Source organism: Rattus norvegicus, chromosome 10, assembly GCF_036323735.1.
Source record: "Rattus norvegicus strain BN/NHsdMcwi chromosome 10, GRCr8, whole genome shotgun sequence".
Classification (NCBI taxonomy): Eukaryota; Metazoa; Chordata; class Mammalia; order Rodentia; family Muridae; genus Rattus; species Rattus norvegicus.
In genome coordinates, this window is record NC_086028.1 from 47376742 (window position 1) to 47398567 (window position 21826).

At 43.5% G+C, this 21826-nt stretch overlaps 1 protein-coding gene across 4 annotated transcripts in view; it reads left to right on the forward strand.

Annotated features, from left to right (window-relative positions):
• Positions 1–21826, forward strand: part of Specc1 (sperm antigen with calponin homology and coiled-coil domains 1) — a 273961-nt gene that overhangs the window by 238391 nt on the left and 13744 nt on the right. For all 4 annotated transcript variants that reach the window (XM_063269013.1, XM_006246502.5, XM_006246503.5 and 1 more), the window contains one exon: positions 16081–16197. In XM_063269013.1, coding sequence (XP_063125083.1) covers positions 16081–16197 — 117 coding nt within the window. The remainder of the gene's footprint in view (positions 1–16080; positions 16198–21826) is intronic.

Sequence of the window (21826 nt, forward strand, 5' to 3'; positions counted from 1 at the left end):
CTGCAGGGATAAACAGCGGGCTGTAGCCATGAGCACAGATGAAGCTTTCTTCCTTAAAATTGCTTCCTTGGGTGTTAAGTCATACCGTTAATGCTGTCCAGTGAATTCTCCCAGCCTACGGAGTTGAAGCATTCATAAAGACGGGTTATTCCTCCAGTGAACTAGTAGATGTGGATAAGCCTCCGTTAGAAGGAGCTAAGGAGTTCTGTGATGTCTGAGCCTGGAAGGTGGATACAAGTATGGCTGACAGGTAGCCATGTGCTTGACAGAAAAGGTAACTGAAGAAAAGTAAGCTAGTTATATAGTAGAAAGGTGGCTGTATTGACTTCTTGCCTCTTCCTTTACAAGACATTTGAGGTAAATGAAGGGTTTACTCTGGCCTCACACTTTGAGGGTACAGTCCATCACAGTGGAGAGGTCAGGGCATCAGGAACCTGAAGCAGCTGGTCACGGTGACTCCAGAGTCAGAAACAGGAATGAATGTTGCTGTTAGCTCCTTTCTGTTAGCTCCTTTCTGTTAGCTCCTTTCTGTTAGCTCCTTTTCTGCTTTACTTTCAGTCCAGGACCCCAGACCAGGAAATGGTGATGCTCAGACTTCAGGTGTCCCTCACCTCAGTAAGTCTGCAGTAGAAAGCCCCTCTCCCATGTGCCCAGAGATTTGTTTCTATCAGGATTCTAAATCTTCTCAAATTCAAAATGATAATTAATCCTTAGAGTAGTAGAGGAAAGAAATTTGGGGGGAAAAAAATCCCAGGCTTCTCCAGGGACATAGGTCATGGTCTAGCCTGAGGATTCCTTATAGAGAATCATGATGCCATAGGAGAGGCCACCACTGATAAGACCTGTCATCTTTCTTCACCAGAGTTGGCTGTGCATAGGCCAGCACTACTACTGAAGCTCCCACAGGGAGGGGCAGCTCTGGCCTGTACCAGCTCCTTGGGTCTGGAGTCGTGGATAGCAAAGCCTAGGGTTTACATTGTGCTGAGCTAGTGTAGAGCTGAGGAGGCCAGAGAACCTCATGAAGGAAATGTGGGTGGAGTTTGCTGTTTTTAAATAAAAGAGGAGGAGCCTGAGGGAGAAGCAAGAACACTGGAGTCCTGTGCTCACCCTTTGTGTTGCTTCAGCAGAATGCCACCTACAGTGTTATTTTTAAGCCATGGCGTATCTGGATCACAATTCTAAAAGCGGTGGTGTGTAAATGCACCATGGTAGCATTCATGGGGGTTGGGGGTGGGATCTTACTGAACACCCCACAGAAAAAGACAGAAAAGAAAAGGTTCCTGTGCCTCAGAGCCTAGCTGGGGTCAGGTGGACACTTTTCTCTGGCCTGTTTTCCCCTTACTTAGTTCTCCAGTGAATCAGGTGGAGCCAGCCTGTGATGAGGAAAGATCTCCAAGCATAGAGAAGTCTTCTCTGAAACACCAAGAATGCTCAGAAGCAGTGCCCATTGGCTTACAGGGCAAACTTGCAGACATTGACATCTAAAATCAATCATTTTAAGCCAACCACTAAGCCACATCTTCCATTTCAATCTCGAGTGACAAAGCATCCCCAGTGGAGTGTTCCTTCTCCACTATCCCTTGGTTCTAGCTCTGCAAAGCAACACACAACCCTTCCTAGACTGACTAGCTAACTCGACAGCCAGCTCTTTCAGGCCTCAACCCCTTTCTGTTGCTCCTCCAATGGGAACAAAGACTGAGACAAGTTGTTTTAACAGTGAACTTGTCTAGGTCTCTAACCTTAATATAATTCTGATTAAAACCACAATATGATTTCTTTCTCCTCAAATTTAATAAAATAGTTTTAAAAATTTATCAGGGGTGGAGTGGGGTGTGGGTAGGAGGTAGCTAAAACAAGCTGGCAAAGTGGCTTAGTGGGTAAAGGCATTCACCATCAAGCCTGGTGTCCTGAGTTCATTCCCTGGAGTCCATATGCTTGAAGAGAGTACTGATTTCCGCAAGTTCTCTGACTTCACACATGCTGCAGCATACACGTGTATGCATTCATACACATGTAAGTTTTAAAAAGGATGATGATGAGAGAAAGCTTGCCATACTGTGTGGGAGCTACCCAATGAGACTGGGGAGATTGCTCAGAGATTTGCAAGTTTGAGATCCTCAGAAGCCGTATAAATTCTGGGTAGAAGTATCCTCCCTGAAGTTCCAGCCTCGGAAGCTGAAAATCAAGGATCCCCAAAATAAACTGACTAGCAAGACTAGCTAGCTGTATGTGAGCTATGAGTTTGACTGTGAGTCCCTCATCAGTAAGGTAGCTGGGAAAGCATTCAAGATGACTCCCAGCATCAGCCGTGGGTTTTTATATGTGATGAAGTCAAGGCAGCAGAGACTTAGGGAGCCAGTCATACCCACCGCCAGGAGCAGATAGGAACACGTGCACGCCCACTCATTTACTTGCTGTGGTCAGCATGAGTCCTCTTCTCTGTAAGAGCCCTGCCTCCTTGCCATCCAGGTGGGCTAGATCTTCCCACAGACAGGCCAACCCTGTGTAGTAATCTCTTTCTTACTGAGATTCTCTTTCTAGATGGTTCTAAGTTGTATCAAATATTAAGGAGGAATAGTGAAAGTGTTCTAGTCATCTATTACTAAATAACAAACCACCTAAAATTTAATGGATTAGAATAACAACAAATTGATAATTTCTTTACCAGCAAATCCATAATTTAGACTTGATCTTTGCTACACTATGTCTGGGACCTCACGAGACCAGAGACTGAGACAGTTCCAGTGTGCTGGGCTCCTCCATAGAGTCCCCCATACCTTGGAGGTCCAGACAGATTTCCATGAGTGTTGGGTAGAAACTTCAAAATTATTTATGACCTGCCTGGGAAATCCCAGCAGTCACTTCCTGAATATGCAAACCAATTACTTAAGTCTATTCTAGATCCAAAGAAAGTGACACCTAGCTTCTGAACAGTAACCATGCCTGAGGAGAAGCGTCTCCATCCCTCATGAGACTGAACATCACTTCCTGTTTTAGGCAGCAGTGTCTCTTTGGTGTGTCGCTGGTTTGTTCTGCTATTTTTTCTCTACCTATCACTTATAAGGATACATTATAGTTGTTACTCATTTGCTGTATATATTGTTTTTAAATTTTGTCATACAGAAAATCAATTATATTGTCAGAATTCTCAGGCCTTTTATACCTTTCAGTTTTGTACTTTTCTTGTTTATTTGGTTTTTTTTGTTGTTGTTGTTGTTTTTTCTTTTCTTTTTTTTTTTTTTTGAGACAAGGCTTCTCTCTGTCACTCTGGGTGTATTCTGGAACTTACTCAGTAGACCAGACTCACCCTGAACTCATGGAAATCTGCCTGCCTCTGCTTCCTGAGAGCTAGGATTAAAGGCATGCACCACCACTGCCTGATCAATTTTGTGCTTTTAATGGTTTTAATTTATCCGTTGACAGCTTGCTGCTAAGCAACAAGAGAAAAAGTCAGTTCTGTCTTCACACTGTAGCTTCAAGAGCTGGCATGGGAGCCAAACACAACAGTGGCAGAAGAGAATCAGTCAGAGGGGGCAGCTGGCCATCTCATTGTGTGGGAGAGAGCTGTGCAGAGAGGAGACCCCGAAGTCTGCTTATGGATGTCTGTGGTCCATGTGAAGGGCTGTGCAGATGTGCAGGGCAGCGTCACTCTAGCTTCTCCAGATAACCCAAGATTGAAGCAGAGAAGCTAGAGTTGAATAAGTACAAACATTTCTCAGAGGCAAGGACAAGCTTGCTGACAGCAACACAGGGCAGATACTGTAGGCCATGTTTCTTTCTGCTTCACCAGAACCTGGCTGTTTGTGCTTACACTGTCTTCACACACCTCCAATAAGTTTGGTCCTCCCTAAACTGTTATGTATGCTCAGTCTTAGAGAGGAATGAATAATTTGTTTTCTGTTGTTGTTTATTTTTGAGTGAGGGTTCTCTGTGTAACAGAGCCCTGGCTGTCCTGGAGTTTACTGTGTAGATCAGACTGGCCTGGAACTCAGAGATCTGCCTGCCTCTTCGTCCTAAGTACTAGGATTAAAGGCATGAGCCACTACCATCCAACAGAAATGAGCAAATTTTATCCTCCACATTGGTAAATTGCCACTTTTACAAACCCCAGAGTAAAATAACTCAGTCCAGTAATCAGGTTGTGACAGTAAAGTCCTATCTGCCTGGGACATCCCAGGAGTTGGGACACTTAGATCACCGTGCCTCAGACAGCTGGCTCCCGAGGAGTGAGTGTACAGTGTGTTCTAATCTGCCTCCTGCCTCTTCCCAGAAGCTCTGCTCTGCTCTTTTGATCTGTTTTTCAGCTTCAGCACTTAATGGCACACACAGTCCCTACAAAGGAATCAACAGGAGAAGCTTCAGGCTCCTCCGAGAAGGTGGAGTGGTGGGAGAAAAGGTCATTTGCCAGACCCAGCTGTGTCCTCAGTGGAATTGAGCTCAGGGCACATTTCAATCAAGTTCTGTAGCTTCTTCCCCTGTGGCTAATGTTTCCACCAGATGTTACTGTTTCTAGGCAACACAAAGCAAGTAAGACGACCTTCCTGAAACACATAGTCTGGTTTTGCTTTGCTTTCAGTCCCACTGTGTTAAGAATCTTGCCTGCATTCACCCTGTGGAGCTGTGGCCACACTCAGATGCTCCAAGGGCAGCCTTCACTATTCAGCAGAGTTAGCGTCTTAGACTCTTGTGTCTGGTCCATGTGTTCATTTTTCTCACATTCCTCACATCTGAGATTTCCTTTCATAAAAAACCACTTAGAAGCCAGGTGATGGCGGCACACACCTTTAACTCCACCACTCAGGAGGCAGAGGCAGGTAAATCTCTGTTAGTTTGAGGCCAACTCTCGGGAGTCAGAGGCAGGTGGACCTCTATGAATTATAGGCTAGCCTGGTAATCATAGGAAGTTTCATACTAGACAGGACTACATATCTCCGTATCTCCTAGCTCAAAAAATAAAAAAAGGGTCTAACCTCAGGAAGCCCAGTGGGGTAGTTTGAATGAGAATGGCCCATAGGCTCTTGTTTGAATGTTCAGTTCCCAGTCAGTGGAACTATTTGAGAAGGATTAGGAGATGTGGCCTTGTTGTAGGAAGTGTGTCACTGAGGATAGACTTTCAGAAGAGTTATTTCCAGTGCTAGATTGTGGGTCAAGGTGTGAGCTGTCAGCTGTTTGCTCCACCATCATGGACTCTAACCTTCTAAAACCATAAGCTCAATCAAGTGCTTTCTTTTATAAGTTATCTTGGCCATGTTTATTACAGCAATAGAAAAGTAACCAAGGCACCCAGCTATTTTACTCCTTTTTCTTCCTTCTCAGTAAGGACAACCTATTCCTGTCCTCTGTCCCTACGCCTCTCTGAGATCTACAGCTCACAGTCTGTAGATGGGTCCACAGAGGCCAGTAATGCAAGCCCTGTGGCTCTTCCAACATAACATAAGGGTTAAACATCTGACAAAGCATTCCTCAGTTCACCTGTGTTGATTTATCCTCATCCACATAAAACAAAATCGTGAACATGAACAAACTATGCCACACCATACCAGGGGCCACCTCATTCACAGACACCTGCCTCAGTGGTTTCTAGTAAAGCCACTTTTGCAATAACCACAGAAAACAAACCTTGAAATTTGTATGGTTCTTCACAGGCTGCTGGTCATCTTGTTATTAAGTGTCTTAGTTATTCAAATGGAATTAGAGCACTTGCATACCATGCACAAGGTCCTGGGTTCAATATCCAGAATTGAAGAAAAGAAAAACACAAAATAATACAACAACCAAAAAACCCTCGTCTGCTCATTTCTCTTAAACTCCTAAAAGCTAGGACCATTCCAGATGGCATTCAGGGAAGGACTAAGGCTCTCTTGGTAATAAAAAGGATGAGGTTTTTATTTGACAGTATAATAATATACAGCATAGCTGCTTTGCCTCCATCTTTGCCAGTATCAGACAATAAGCCTTAAACATGGGGAACAGTTTACATGTAAGAGAAACATTGTCCAGATGTTGGATTTGACTTCCTGACTAAATTTGGAATTTCTAAAGCAAGGCCTTATTATAATAGGTAGGGACACTTCATCTCCTTGTATAGTTTTCATGTGCACTTACGTGCTACTGATGTGTGACTGAATTAAAATGTCTAAGGTTCATTTTATCATCATCATCATCATCACTATTATATTTTTATTATTTTTGGAAAGGGGGTGCAACACTGGAACCAGAACCTGGGTACTCGTGCATGAGAGGCAACTCATTTATCAGTGAACCACCCCAACTCTGAGTTCAATCTCTAGAGCAATCAACCAGCTAATCAATCAATCCATAAAGCAAAATATGCCTCATCCCTTGAGGGTCTACTGACCAGTCTGTTTGGAACCATACGCACCTCTACTCTCCTGTAGGATAGATGATTTTGTTTGACTTTTTTTCCTGAGAGGGAAAATGTTCATGAGCGTCTAATCCTAATGTATTACTCATTCATAGTCATAGGTCAAGAGCCGTTCTTAATTGGGATTCACTAACATAGTATTTGAATGACTTTGGCTGCATTTGTCTTCTCGGAATGCTTCTGAAAATTATGCCAATAAAGGAAAATGAAGTTTCGTATTGTTGTCTTTCAAAAGACACAATTACGACAAATGTAATTATAGAATTAACTCATTTTTGTTCAGAGCAACCTCTACTCTCCAAAATAGAGCGAGAGCCTCTCTGGCAGACTAATGGTTGTGTAAGGTAGAAACAAGGAAAGAAGACCATGTAAACAACACAGCTCATGGACTAACATCCAACACTTCAGGGTACTTTTCTATAGATCTGAGAGCAGAAGGGACTGCCTTCTTTTTCTGGGATGCCCCTGAGTGATAGTCTTGATTTTGGCTAACTCTTGCCTCCTGGGCCTAGTGTGTTTTATTTAAACTAAGGACTTTTGTTCACTGTTGGAAATAAAATAATAAACTGAAGAGACCAATGAAAACAAAATTTTTAATATACAATTCTTCACAAAGGAATACCAGCAAAGAGAAAATACAAAAATGGCTGATTTGGAGCAACACTAGTTTCTAAAGTCCCCAGATTTGGAGAAATTCCTGTCCTCTTCTCTCACAGTCCAGGACTTGTCCCTTCCCAAAGTTCCATGGTTTTAGGACACAGCCCTTTGTCTAATGAATATTTGGGGATTGAGGCAGCCACCTTGTCTGATCATGGGCTCAGTTATATAGCTTGAGTACCTGAGACAAGCCAGTACCAGCCACCACTGAGGGGAGAGAGAGGCCTGGGCCTCCTTTTTATCTGTGACTGATGTCTTAACACACCTCATATTGAAAGTGGACCATCACAATCTATTTTTTACATCACAAAAATACAGATAACGTAAAATACATGTGAATAAATATTGTAACATTTTTGGGAAGAGAAAAATGCACCAAGTTTATTACATGTAGGTATAAATTTGGGAAGAAAGGAAGGCAGGACAGAGGGATACTCTGTTCTTCAGACAGATCAGCTTCACCTGGGCTGGACCAACACACTCTACCCCACCATCCTGTTTCTGGTCGTCCATGGTTCTTGGTTCTTTAACTCACAGGGTAAAAGAGTAAAAGGTCAGGCTAGACTCTCCCATCTCCACCTGTTGTTCACCGTCCTCCCACACCTGAGTAGAACAAACTGCTGGGTCTGCTTCCAGTGTTGTCACAGGCAGAGGTCGTCCCACCCCATGCCCTGGCCCACTGCCATTTTGCAGGGTGGTGTCCATAGCAAATAACACATGAATTTCAGAGTCCCATGGATGTGGAACTCTGATTTGGCTCTGGCACTAGCAGTATTTCTTTGTGCCGCAGGTCTTGTGTGTATAAAATGGGTGTGACACTACTTACTGGATATGGCAGTTCTGAGAAGCAAAGGAGAAGGTGCTCAGTGATGGGTACGTCAGAGGCTCAAATATGCCACTACCCTGGCCATCTCACTATTTTTGGAGCCTGAAATTCAAGCAGCCCTCATCAGTGCTACCTGTGAGAGGACTGTTTCCCAGTGTGAAGTGCCCATTTACTCCAATGCCAGGGTCATAAACAATAAGCAAGAAGTCTCCTGAAAAGAAAGCTTGGCTTCCCTTCCTTCAAGTCATAGGCACATGAGACATGGGTGTGGAGATGTGATCTCAGGCATCTGTGTGGATAAAATCTTCTCGTGCTTTGGAAAATGGATACAGCAAGTTTTAAACGCTTTAAACAGACAGCGCAGTGGTGGCGCACCCCTTTAATCCCACACTCCAGAGGCAGTGGCGGGTCTACAGAGTGAGTTCTAGGACAGCCTAGGCCATACAGAAAAACTCTGTCTTGAAGAAACAAAAACAAAAAGAAACTTTAAGTAGGAGCTAGAGAATTAGTTCAAAAGTTAAGAAGACTTGTTCCTCTGGCAGAGGACCTGGGTTAAATTCCCAACATTCAATAGCAGCTTGTAACCATTTGTAACTCCTGTCTTAGAGGATTCAAAACCCTCTTCTAGCCTTCAAGGGTACCAGACGTGCATTCAGTACACATAAATGCATGCAGGTAAGACGCTTATATACATAAAATACTAGGATAAAGACTTAATGTTTTGGTTTGGTTTGGTTCTTGTTTATAGAGGACAGGGTCTCTTTCTGTGTATGTAGCCCTGGATGTCCTAGAATTCACTCTGTAATAGGCTGGCCTTGAACAGGTTGATTATACCAACAACCCATGATCTAACAAAGGACAAGGACCAGGAGAGCCATGCCATGTTTGTCCCAGGAAGACATCCGTTGTCGTTTGCTCTTAGATTAAGTTTTTAACAACACTAATGGTTATATATTAGGATGGGATGAGATGAAAAATAATAATTTTAAGAATGAATGTGTCAGCTACAATAGTACTTACCTTTAATCTCACCATTTGGGAAGCAGAGACAGCTGGATCTCCATGAGTTGGGACCAGCCTGGTCTACATGGAGAGTTCAAGGACAGCCAGAGCTACATAGTGAGGCCCTGTCTTGAAAAGAATCAAGAATGTGATAATGAAAAGACTCAAAAGAGCACAGTGTGAGGATGTAACCATTGAGAACCAAGACCATCCAAAGAGAATAGAACATCAAACATGAAACAAGGTTGCTCCTGCTGATACATTTACATAAGTGTACCTAAGCAGACTTACATAAATACATCTGTCTTTGTATTGTACCTGGGTGGCTGCAGTTGGCTTATCTGTTATGCCTAACACATATATAGACATTAATGGGAAGGTCTATGTAAACTCTGAATTATTGCTTCTTGTGTTTTAAAGTTTAGTTTACCTTTTTGTTTTTTCTTATGCCAATCACTTTTCCCTGTACTCTCATGCTGGGTGTTTAACAAGACCATGTAGGTAGCCAAAAATTACTATTATTTAACTGTTAAGGACAGTTGAGACTCTGGCCCTCGGGGTCACTTGAGAGATAGGAGGATCCTCTGCTCCTTTCGCCTTTTGTTTAAGCAGTTTGCCATCTGCTGGGTTGGGTCAGTGTCTTGCTGACCATGGGCCTTCCTTTGGAAGCACAGGGATCATACGTCCCTATTGATGTTCCTCTTGGCAGAATGTGCACTGGTGAAAGTGTGCTGTCTGGATCTCCATGGCCTCTCTGATCAAGAGGACAAGTGACTCCCAGAGATGCAAGACCCATTGAGACATGTGCCTGGGACCACAGTGACCTTATAGGGCAAGGGCCAAAATATCGGTCTCTGTCCACATTAACATGGCTGTCCAAGTATGGTGGATAAATACCCAAAAGGCCCATTATACAGTTCTGAGGAATAAATCATTCTTTAAAATGTAGCTGTTGTGTAGCCCTTAGATAAAGGCTGACAGGGTCACATGTTAATAGGCCTGATGTAAGACTGTTAATCAGACCCCAACACATTTAGTAGAAACTATGAGCAATTATTTTATAAAACATAAAATCCTTTTAAAAATACATTACCGAAAGAAAGCTGAACATACAGGGCTAAGCCACTATCCCCATTCTCAGCCTCCAGGAGCAGTAGAGCCTATAGGATCATCTCCAGATGCAGGAGTTGTCTGTGCATCAAAGCCTTATTTTATTCCCTGAACCAGAGCCATCATGTAATGAGCCAATCAGTTTTTCCACACTACATCAGAGCTGTGTCAACCAGATCATCTAATTTACGCTTATCTAACTTGCTTGCATTATGTGCTAAAAGGAATGGGAGCTAAGTTGGTTGTTTTAACTAATATAACCATTTACTTATAATCCAGTTTGATACTATTTAAACATAAAAACTTATAAGCACATACGTATATACACAGTCATATATAAAGAGTCTTTAAAAATATTAAGGATTGTTTATTGGCAGTTTTAGGTTAAAATATCGGTTAGAAAGGCATAAGCAATTCTTAATCCAAAATCTGGACCTCTTTTCCTTTGAGACAGGGTCTCATTGTGTGGCCCTGACTGACTTGAGACTCTGTTTAGACCCAAGCTGTCCTCAAGTTCACAGAGATCCACTTGCTTCTGCCTCCTGAGTGCTGGCATTAAAGTCACGTGACCATATCTGAAATCTGTTCTTTTAAAAACATAATTTTTATATAAATTAGAAAAGTAATAACTGGGTTGGGGATTTAGCTCAGTGGTAGAGCGCTTGCCTAGCAAGTGCAAGGCCCTGTGTTCCTCAGCTCTGGAAAAAAAAAAAGAAAGAAAGAAAGAAAGAAAGAAAAAGGGGAAAAAAAAAGAAAAGCAATAACTTTACAGACATAGCACTTAGCTGGATTATTGATAAGGCTTAAAGCTGGCCAGGTAGACACCTTTGGCTTGCTTTAAAAAAAAAAAAATATATATATATATATATATATATATATATATATATTTTAAATTGCACACTACAAAAGAATCTTGACAATCTCTTTTTTTGAAGGTGAAGAACACATTGTAGAAAGGCAGTGGGTTGGTCTTGTTACTGTTTGTTTAGAATAAACAATCTTTTTGTTAGATTTATTTACTTTTATGTGAGTGTTTTGCCATTATGTATGTGTACCACATGCATGCCTGGTATACTTGGAGGCCAGAAGGGAGCACCAGGCCTCCTGGAACTCCAGTAACAAATCAACTGACAGCTGCTAGACGGGTCCTGAGACCCAAACCTGGTCCTCTGCAAAAGCAGCCATCTCTAGCCCCAAAGCCATGAATTGTAGTCCCAATGTTGTAACTGTAAGTTAAAGCTCATCCTAGCAATGTAAGGCGTTATTATCATCTTTATATTTAATGACACAGCCATTGTATTATATATAAATTCATCCAATTGTGAAAGCTACTGTTTGTTGGTATTTTATCTCCTATCATCCCCATCATGAAAGAAAATTTAACAAATATTTGACAAACATAATTAGCACTTTTATATTACTATGGCTTTAGTAAAAACTTCATATTTAACATGTAAATCTTAAGAATGTTTCTGAAAAAGAAATCATTACAATTGGTCTAGTACTGCAATGACTATTACACAAATGAATAAATTAGTAATATTTTAAAGAGGTTTGGAGAAAGGAAACTATTATTAAAAATTTGTTTCCAATATCAGATTTTATAACCTATGAAACTTTTATCTTATGACTCTAATAAAAGTTGTTTTCTATAAACAAAGAGCATTTTAAGACTTTATAGAACATTTAATAGAATCAAATACTATTTTAATTAGTTTAAGAAGGAAAAGGAATGCCTTACTTTGTAAGTATATACTTGGCAAGGCCTTTGTATTTCCCCCAAACATTCCTGTTTGCATGCTCTTTTAAGGTAGGTATATCACGTGATGCACACCTCCCTCACAGTCCTCAGGAGGCAGAGGCAGGCAGATCTCTGAGTTTGAGGCCTGTCAGTAGGCCTGCCTTTTGGTCACTTCTCAGTCTGCCTTGAGTGCCTCCAGTCCTGTAAGGAGATTGTGTTTAGGGTGAGTTCTTCAGGTCTCTTTGGGTCCATGGTGCCTGAGGTTCCTGTGCTATTGAATGTTCTTAGGCTATCAGCTGTTCGTGCTTGGAAATTTTAGAAATAATTTTTTAAGGGAAAAACAGAGCAATAGGAAAAAGTTGTATTCTTTTAGGAAGTCAAGCACTTCTGAAAAAAGAACAGAATGGAGGTTTGGAAGTCCCCGTAAGACAAGATAGAATCCGTATAGGAGTCACCTAGTGCTGTTTCAGGGGTTCCCAGAGAAGGACCATCACTGTTTCTCTCTGAGAGTCTGGGATTGATCATAGACCTCTAGTTCAGAGTGTCCACGCATTCTACTTAGAGGAGTGCTGAGCAAGGTAAGAGATGCAAGAGTGGACGCTAACAAGAAGCACTGTCCTCGTGTGCCCTGTGGGGCTTCTTCTCCTTTTGTTATTTTCTGTAGTGTCTCTGGTCCTGGTAGAGAACCACTGTTGCACAGGACTATCCACTGAGCCATACTGCCACCATCTCCATGAGTTCAGCTGTGCCTCACTGCTGGGCTTGGGGACTGCCAAGTTTCCCTGTGTAGAAGGAGGGGTGGGGAGAATTAGGGGACTCTTATCGAAGTCTCTGGCCACTCTTCCCAACCAGGTATATGCAATTCTACCTCAATTGCATGTGCATCAGGAAGGACAAGAGTGTATATAGGACTGGAAAGGACTTAGGGAGGGAGCTTTCGGTAGCATAGAAGAGTTTCCATGCCCACTGAGTACAGACCTCCCAGTGTGGCTGCTTTAAAGCCCCTCACGCTCCTGCTCACAACCCCTCACGCAAGCCTAATAACAACTCGTTGGTTCCTCATACTAAACATTGGGATGTTGGTTACTTTATTAGTTTGTCAGTGAGATCTTTGGCAGAGGGGTAGACATTGTTTATATCTCCTCCAGGGAAGGAATTTTACCAGCAGCCATACTGACCCTTATATAAGGAACTTAGATCACTTCCCGTGATTTTTACAAAGTAGGTCCAGCTGTAGGATGATATTTAAGATTTTATCTTTTGGCTAATTTTCCCCTCTCTCTGTGTTGAGGCCAGATAGTATTATAGTACAATATTAACCTCCGGGATTTTTTTTCTTGATTTTCAGAAGTAGACATCCCAACTCCTGAGGCAACATAGTAGCTTCAAGTCCAAGGAAATAGAAGGCAGATTTCCCATCATGATAAAAAGGCAGGTTTCCCACAAGGAGACAGAGACAAGTGCTAGATGAGGCTCTTGAGCAGAGGGAAAGGGGCAACACCTTCTGCCTACTCGGGGTCCTCAAAGAAACCAGGCAGAATGCCCTACTTTCTGTCTTCAGACTCTATCCCTAAGCATGGGGAGGCCCACGTGGATACAGACCATAGGATTAGAAACATTAATTTCGTAGATGGAGAGACAGCTCAGTAGTTCAGAGCACTTGTTGCTCTTATAAAGGACTTGGGTTGGATTCCCAGCACCCTATGGTGCCTACTCTAGTTCCAGGGACCATAGGCCCTCTCTGGCCTCCACAGGCACCAGGCAAGCACATGTACATATGTCACATGCAGCTAAAACACCAGTACATATAAAATAAATCAGATTTTTAAAAGAAACAAAAACACTAGTAGTTTCTGTTCCAAATGTTCTTAGACTTACTTTCCTCCAGCACATGTATTTTGTTTAGGGGGTAGGGGTTAACAATATTTTTATTAAGTCTTTGAGTTTCATACAATTTTATACGACTCATTTTGAACATTTACCACCCTCTCACACTTATCCCATAGCCACCCTTTCCGCCCTCCAACCCAACTTTGAGATTGATTTTTCTAGTTAGGTTTCTATTTCTATGATAAAGACCATGACCAAAAGCAACTCAGGGCGGGAAGGATTTATTTGGCTTATACTTTCCACATCACAGCCTGTCACCAAAGGAAGTCAGAGCAGGAACTGAAGCAGAAGCCACAGTGGAACACTGCTTAATGGCTCACTCCCCCTGGCTTGCTTAGCCTGCTTTCTTATATAGTCCAGGACCACCTGCTGGGGGCCTCTGCCTGTATTGACCACTACCTATCCGCCCCACACATCAATCACTAATCAAAATAAGTAAATAAATACAAATGCTCCAGACATATCTACAGGCAGGCTCATGAAGGCTCTCAATGGTGCTTTCTCCTTCCAGATAACTCTAAGTATGTGTCAAATTGATTTAAAAAAACAAAAAACAAAAAACAACCAACCCGCAGATCTCCTTGTCCCTGTCCTTCCCCCCTCCCCCTCTTTCCCTGTCCCTCTCTTCTTTCTACCTCTTCTTCCCCTTCCTTCTCTCCTTCCCCTCCTCATTCCTTTCCCCTCCCCTTTTCTCCTTTCCGCCCCTTTTCTCCTTTCCTCCCCTTCCCCTCCCCCTCCCCCTCCTCCTCCTATGGAGTCCAGTTTGTGTTGCCAAGCTACTCCTCAGAGATGGGGCCTGCCAGGGTTCAGTCAGCATACCACTGATTATATCACTAAAGAAAACTGATTCCCTCTCCCAGCAGCTGTCAGTCCTGGTAGCTCTTTAGCTAGTAGTTGGATTTCATGACTACATTTCACCACCTCCACCATCTTTTTGGCTGGAGCTTGAGAAGGTCTTATACCTGCTCTCACAATTGCTGAATTCATATGTGTGACTGCCCTGTTGTCAGGGAAACACTATGTTCTTAGTGTTATCAACCACTGTTGACTCTTACAATCTCTCCACCCCTTCTTCCATGAAGATCCTTGAGTTTGAAGGTAGGGTATGATATGTATGGCACTAAGCAGTCCACAGTTTCTTACTCTCTGCACAGTGACCAGTTGAGGTCTCTGTTAATTGCCATCTTCTGCACTGGGGAGCTTCTCTGATGAGAATTGAGAGATGCTCTGATCTGTGTACTATGCCTTAGGGGTTGTTTTAATACTGTGTCCATTTAGCAGGATAATAGTATTGGGTTCCCTAAGGCCTGGGACCTATCCAGCCTCAAGTTCTTGGTCCCTAAAACGGGGCAAGGCATGACTTCCATATTATGGAAAGAGCTGTAGAGCTAATCAGAAGGTGGTTGGTCACTTCCATGACATCACTGCTGCTATTGAAGCAGCAGGTGTATCTTGTAAGGCCAGTCATTTATTGTAGCTTGTGGGGTTCACAACTGGGTGAGAATGGTGTTTGTTTTTCTCTTCTGAAAGCATACCTCTCCGCTTCCAGTTGAGTGGCAGCTTGATTTCTCCAAGTTCTGTGACTCAGACTCAAGTATGTGGTCTCTTCAGCAGTAGGGCTTACTGTCAAGTTGTGGAGAGTAACCAGGGGCATTGGCAATAGCCCATATATAATGAATGCTTTGGGGTCTGTGTGACCCTATTGCTGCCAAAATTTAAACTATGCCATAGGTGCCTCTTTCTCTCTCTCTGGGGATAAGTCTTCAGGGAAATAAGATCTCTATCCTAAGAAGCTCTTAAAAAAAATAACAAAACTAAAAGAAAAAATAGCAACAATAAAACAAAACAATGTCTGAACTATGAAGCTACAGATTTGGACAAGAGATGACTTAGTGTATGGATGACTTTGGCCCTTTTATTTTAAATGGTCGCACAGATTAGAAATGCAGATGGGTTGAGGTTTTTTCCTTTGAATCTGATGCTTAGGAGAAATACCTTATTACAGTGGAATCATTTCCATACCTGTAGAGGCAAGTCTATCCACAGTAAATGAACAGCAAAGAATTGAGAGCAGTTAGGACATAATAGAGCAGAAGGAAAAGAATGGGGTGGTGGTGGTGGTGGTGGTGATGGTGGTGATTGTTCTTCCTTGGACAATAAGTCTGGGAAATGCTGGATATACAAAACTTATCGGGGGAGTAATTTGAGATAAGATTCATATCGGGCCTTAAAGGCTCCCCAAGGAATAAGCAAGAATTCCCCATGGTCTCATCTTGCCCTACACAAATACCTGTGAATGGATGTGGGCCACAACAGGTCATTCCTGTTACCAAAGCCAAACACACCCCAAGGAATGCAATTCATTATGTTGTGTCACCCAAACCCAAAGGTAGACGCCTACAGCATATTGTTTGACTCCTGTCCTTGATGGTACAGTGTGGGTTAACACTCGGTTTACTCTCTCCACAGAACATTGATATCACCAATTTCAGCAGCAGCTGGAGTGATGGCCTGGCCCTCTGTGCTCTGCTGCACACCTACCTGCCTGCCCACATCCCGTACCAGGAGTTGAACAGTCAGGAGAAAGTAAGTCATTGCCTGTGCCACCCCACTTCTCTAAGAGAGCCAACAGAACTTCTGTGGCAGTTCATTACCGGGTGGGTAGGGGAGGCTTAATAGAACTGGGGTGGACATCAGGAAGGATGCAAGGGCAGGATGTGACTGCAGTGCGGATCCTGTCCTCAGCAAGTACATCTCAGCTGCCCTTCTCAATGCATGCCCTTTATTATCAAGAAAAACAGTGAATTCCAGTCTTCTGTAGTTGCTGAGAGGATCCTGTCACCCACTTTCTAGAGAAAACCCTGGTTCATCTGTTATCTTCACTTTACAAAGTCTTCTCCAGTGGGAGGTGGAGGAAGGACAGATATCAGAATTCCCTTCCTGTCTCTTAAAGGAACTCCATTTTTTCCTATTAAGTTGATTGAATTAGGCTCGCCCACATTCCAGAGAGTCATCAGCTTTATGACAAGCCCAGCAATGTAAATGTTAATATCACCTAACTAGGTAGACCAGGCTGGCCTCTAACTCACAGAGATATACCTATCTATGCCTCCTGCGTCTTGGGTCCCAGTCGTGTGCCGCTGTGCCTTGCCTAACCTTACTCTGTAAACACCTTCCTAGTGGGCTGATGCCTCGGTGGGTAAGGACATTGCTCCCAAGCTTGACTGACTCCCTTTAAACCAGGACCCACATGGTGGAAGGAGAGAAGCAACTCCCACAAGCTGTCCCCAATCTCCACACATAAGTGCGTGCACACTCAATAAATAAATATTTATCTATTTATCTATTTTAAATAAAGAAAGTAATGATGTTTGGTTAAATATTTGAATACCAGACATAGCCAAGTTGGCATGCACACACACATACACACACACACACACACACACACACACACACACACACACACACCCATCACAGAATATCTTATAGGACTGGCAATGTAGCTAATGGCATAGCAGTGATCCAGCATGTAGCAGACCCTGGGTTAAATGTCTAGCATGGAAAGTGTAGTTGTTTTCAAAGCATTTCCGTGCGGGGTGCCGTGTAACCCGTGAAACAGGCTGAGTATGGCCATGTGATGTTTAGGGGAAAGAGACACAGTGCGTCATGTTGAGTCTGAGATGTCTAAAATACTCAAGCGTTATGTTAGGCAGGCAAACAGCAGATCTGGAGTTCAGATTGTGAATCAGATAAGAGTGGATGTGAGGGGAATCAGTGAAGATTTGTGCTATGTGGTGGGACTTCCTGAGATGAAGCAGCTCTCTGTATTTGCACTGTCCAATGAGGTTGGAAGGGTAGAGTCGCATCTGTTTGGCCTCTCTGAGGGCCTCATGGTAGGAAACATCACAGCAGAAGAGAAACGCAGGGTGAGCCAAGAAGCCAGAGAGATTCAGAGGCTAAGTGTGCTCTTATAGTAATTTGCTCTCACAGGAAGTAATCAGTGTCTCACAGGAACTACATTGATCTCTTCAGAGAGTGAGATTCCCAATCACCTGCTTTATCCATATCCTAAAGGTTCTATTACTTCATGTGCTGCTGGTCAGGCTCTCAGCACATAGACCTTCTGGGGCACACTCAGGCCCTCTCCACAGCACGATAGAAGCACAGAGGGGAGAATGACCCAGCAGAGGGAACTGGAAAGGGTCCTCAGCCATCACAGAGGCCAAGGCACAGCAGGACATCTGACTGTGACCTGGCTGGCATTCCCTCCCCAACCTACTGATTCTCCACACCCCTCTGCTGAGATGATACAAAAATAATTATGTAAATAGAGCATAACAGATTTCAAAATAATCAAGGGTCCTTCCAAAAATGATGGCAAGTTAAGCTGAAGCACGCACACAGCCTAAACCCTGCGTCTTCCTGAAAGTGACTGTTTATCTGAGGTCAGCAGGCCTGGCTTCCTTGCCCTTGAACCAGTTCAGGCCTGTTGGAAGATAACGGGCCTGTAGGTGTTTGTTCTCACACTCTGTATCACAAGCTTCCTGGTGACCAAACCCCTGTCTCACCCTGAATCCCTGAAATCCCTGCACTGGGCACCTAGACAACTGCTCAGGTTGCAGATGTGGAGATGTGCGTCAGGGCAGACTGCCGTCACTGCTCTGGGACAGATGCCCTGCTCCCCACACATCTGGCTGAGTTTCTTTTTCTGATCTTTGCTGATGTCATTCAAGAGAGCCAGTGGTGAAGGACCACTTAAGGTGACAACGAGTCACTGATGTCATTCGAGAGCCAGTGGTGAAGGACCACTTAAGGTGACGAGTCAGCAGCATCACATACCAGGACTGTCACATTCAGATGTGTTCGGCTGCACAACGCCTTGTCAACTCCAGTTGAGTTTGAGCGTGCCAGCCTCATGAGTGAGGACTCGGTCAGTCACCCCTGGCCCACTACTCCCTGAAGAAGTATCTGGCTCTGCCCTGGCTGTACCCTAAGGAGAGAAGCAATGGCTACAGCTCAGGGTATGGTGGACAGGGGTGGAGTACACTGAGGGAGGCCAGATCCATCATTGTAGAGGAGGGTTGTTAAAATCACTTGTCACGTGTCAACAGAAACCCATCAGTACAACATCAACTGAACGTGCGTGGAACTTTTGATGAGGGTAATTTCCCTGAGGCAACAGTACCACTGAGCAGAAAGGACATGTTTGGTATTGGGCTTCAAAGGGAGTATGACTACCACAGACCCTCCTGGATGAGTGACATGGTCCAGACTCTGCCCTATGATCTTGTGTACTCAGCATGAGGGGTTGTCGGCTGCTGGTTGTACTTTGTGGGATACACTACCATTACAAAGGGCACTAACTATAGAAATATACTGTTAATTAAAATTGTCATTCAGATTGAAATATAAAAATAGTATGATAAAGGATCTAGGCTCAGTGGTTGAGCCCAGTGAGTCTCATGAGTAAGAGCCTGGACTTCAGCCCTGGCACCATAGAAAATTCATTCATTCAGAATTCAAATAAGAACTAGCACAGTGGTGCATGGCCATAAGTCCAGCACTTGAGAGGTGGGGACATGGAGATCAGGAGTCCAGGATTATTGTTAGCCACACAGTAAGGTCAAGGCCAGGCTGGGCTACAGGAGACTGTTCCTTAAATAAACAAGGATATCGTGTATGGTATTAAATGCAGTGGCAGGGTGTACATTACAGTGGGTGGAAGGTGTGGGTGAAGTATTTTGTTTTCATTAGAAATAGAGTCTTCAGATGTCAGCTTGTGCAAGCTCTTCTACAAGGCCCAGAGTCAGGTTGTATAGAGTGATTATGTCGGTATCTGAAATTATATGACTGTGCGTCAGATCCTTTCTCCCACTTACTTAAAGAAAGAAAGACACTGCACCAGTAATGTCCTCCCAGCCAAGCTGAGGACCAAGTTCTGCATCAGATAAGGTCCTAGACTCACCCCACCCCACATAGGGCAGGCCCTGAGAAATGGCCTGTCACTCTGTCCCCACTTGAATGGCAGAGCTTCCACTGAAGCAAAACACATGGCCTGAGGACATTGGCTCTCCTCCCCAGCTCCTCACTGGGCACCCACTCTTCTGTCCTCTGGTCTCAGCACAGCGTGTGCAGTGGGAGGAGACTGGGATAATGACCCGGCCACTGGTGTCCTGTTACCATCAAAATAAGCAAGCGTCATCTTTATGACCACCACCAACAATAAATCTCCCTGTCTTGCTCCTCGAGATGGTGCTTCAGAGCCTTTTGAGGCGGTTTTCCAAGACGGTCTATTTACTCTTGTTCAATTTCTACATAGAAAGCATACATTTATCTGAATCATATTAGAAAGTCTTAGCAGAATTCTAATTGAAATGTTTGGTTTATAAATGCCTTCTCTTTAGACCTTATTAGTAACCCAATAATACAAATTAAAACAATAAAATGCCATGTTTAGCCTGACACATTTGGCAGGTAAGGACTCGGGGAGAAAAGGACATGTTTATTGGAGCTGCCTTTTTAGGAAGTAGTTTGGCAATTCAGCCTCATGAGCCATAAGAATTGTTTGTAGCTCAGCTTCCTAAGCAATGTACCCTAAAAACTGGCCTGACCAAATAGAGTAAGCACAAAGGCTCCATTAGCACAAAGGTAGGAATTGCTCCTCTAGTGTGAGCTGAAGGACCCCCACTGGGTCTGCTCAGCAACGCAGAGCAGTGTCTCTGAAACAGGGTGAGTTTTCCAGTTATTGCCCTCACTCTCCCCAAGTGTCAGGGAAGACAGCTGGACTGGGCAGTATCACCACTGATCAGCAGCTTACCACAGGCTAAAACCAAGCACGCAGAGAGTCTGCTTTTCCTCTGATGGAGTTTATACAGGAGCAAGACGACTTCAATGTCGAGGCACCTTTTGGCCTAGGGCCTAATGTTTAAACAGGACACAATGAAGACCGTGGGAAATGGAAAAATAGAAAATCAGTTGTAAATGACCTTAAACTCCCAGTGATCTTCTTCCCTTAGCTGCCTAAAAAGCTGTGGTTGTAAATGCACACCTAGCTTAAATATAACCTTAATTGTGACGGTGGTAAAGGACTTGCCTAGTCTACACAAGGCCTGGGTTCAATCCCTAGTACTAGGCAAGGAAATGAAAAGCCCTAAATGTATCAAATTGCAAAATTATGCATAGGACAAAGTGTGAACATGCTTCTCAATTGGACTTAAAATATCTAGTTAAATTTCTAAAACTTAATGGCTTTCATATGAATTATTGAGGTGGGACAGCAGGACAAGTAATTGAGATTATGTGTACAGAGAGAGGTCAGACCAGAGCGAGGAAGAGTCTGAGAACAAAGCTCCAAACTAAGGCTCCGTGACTTCAGGGAGCAGTGCTGTTCGAGTTCTAAGGAGAAATGAATTTCAGCCTAGAGTTCTCTGTCCAACCACTAGTAACCAAGCATGATGGTGAAAAGGATTTTTCTGTGTGAATGCATCTGGAACATGTTTCTCCTCTATAGCCTTGCTCAGTGTGTACTCCAGTTAGACGGATCTAAAGCAAACTGATGAGAGATCTGGGAGGTTCTTGGGTACAAAGATTTCCTTGAATAATAACAGTAACTGAGAGCTTCAGAGTTTAAAAAATAGGAAGTGGGTAGTAATCCAAGGACACTTAATCCAAACCTGAGCAGACCCTTCATGTGAGGACAGGAGCAACAGGCTGCAAGGAGGGTTTTAGGAGCTTCATGTAAACACCCAAACAAGTAAGAAACCAGTTAATGAGAGACAGTTCTCCAATAAGAGAGGTCTGGAGCCAGCAGACACTATAGGGAAAAAAAGAAACCGTAGAAGGATTGGGACCAAATCTCAACAAGTTGCCCTCTGACCACCAATAAGTTGGACACAGCAGGAGTGCGCACGCGCGCGCGCGCACACACACACACACACACACACACACACACACACACACACGTAAAATTTTCAAAATAAATAGTGTAAGATTGCAGTCAGCAAGAGATCAATCACTACAGGAGATAAAGACTAGAAAGAGTTTCTCTCGAGGACTAGGATTGGGGGAGGGAACAGTTTTTCATTTGGTTGCATTTAACTATCTTCAGGTGTGACTTTGATAATTTTATTAAGACAAGGTCTCACTATGTAGCCTGGCCTCTAACTCATAATCCTCCTGCTTCAGTCAGAAGTTCATCAGTGCCACAACCTGTTTG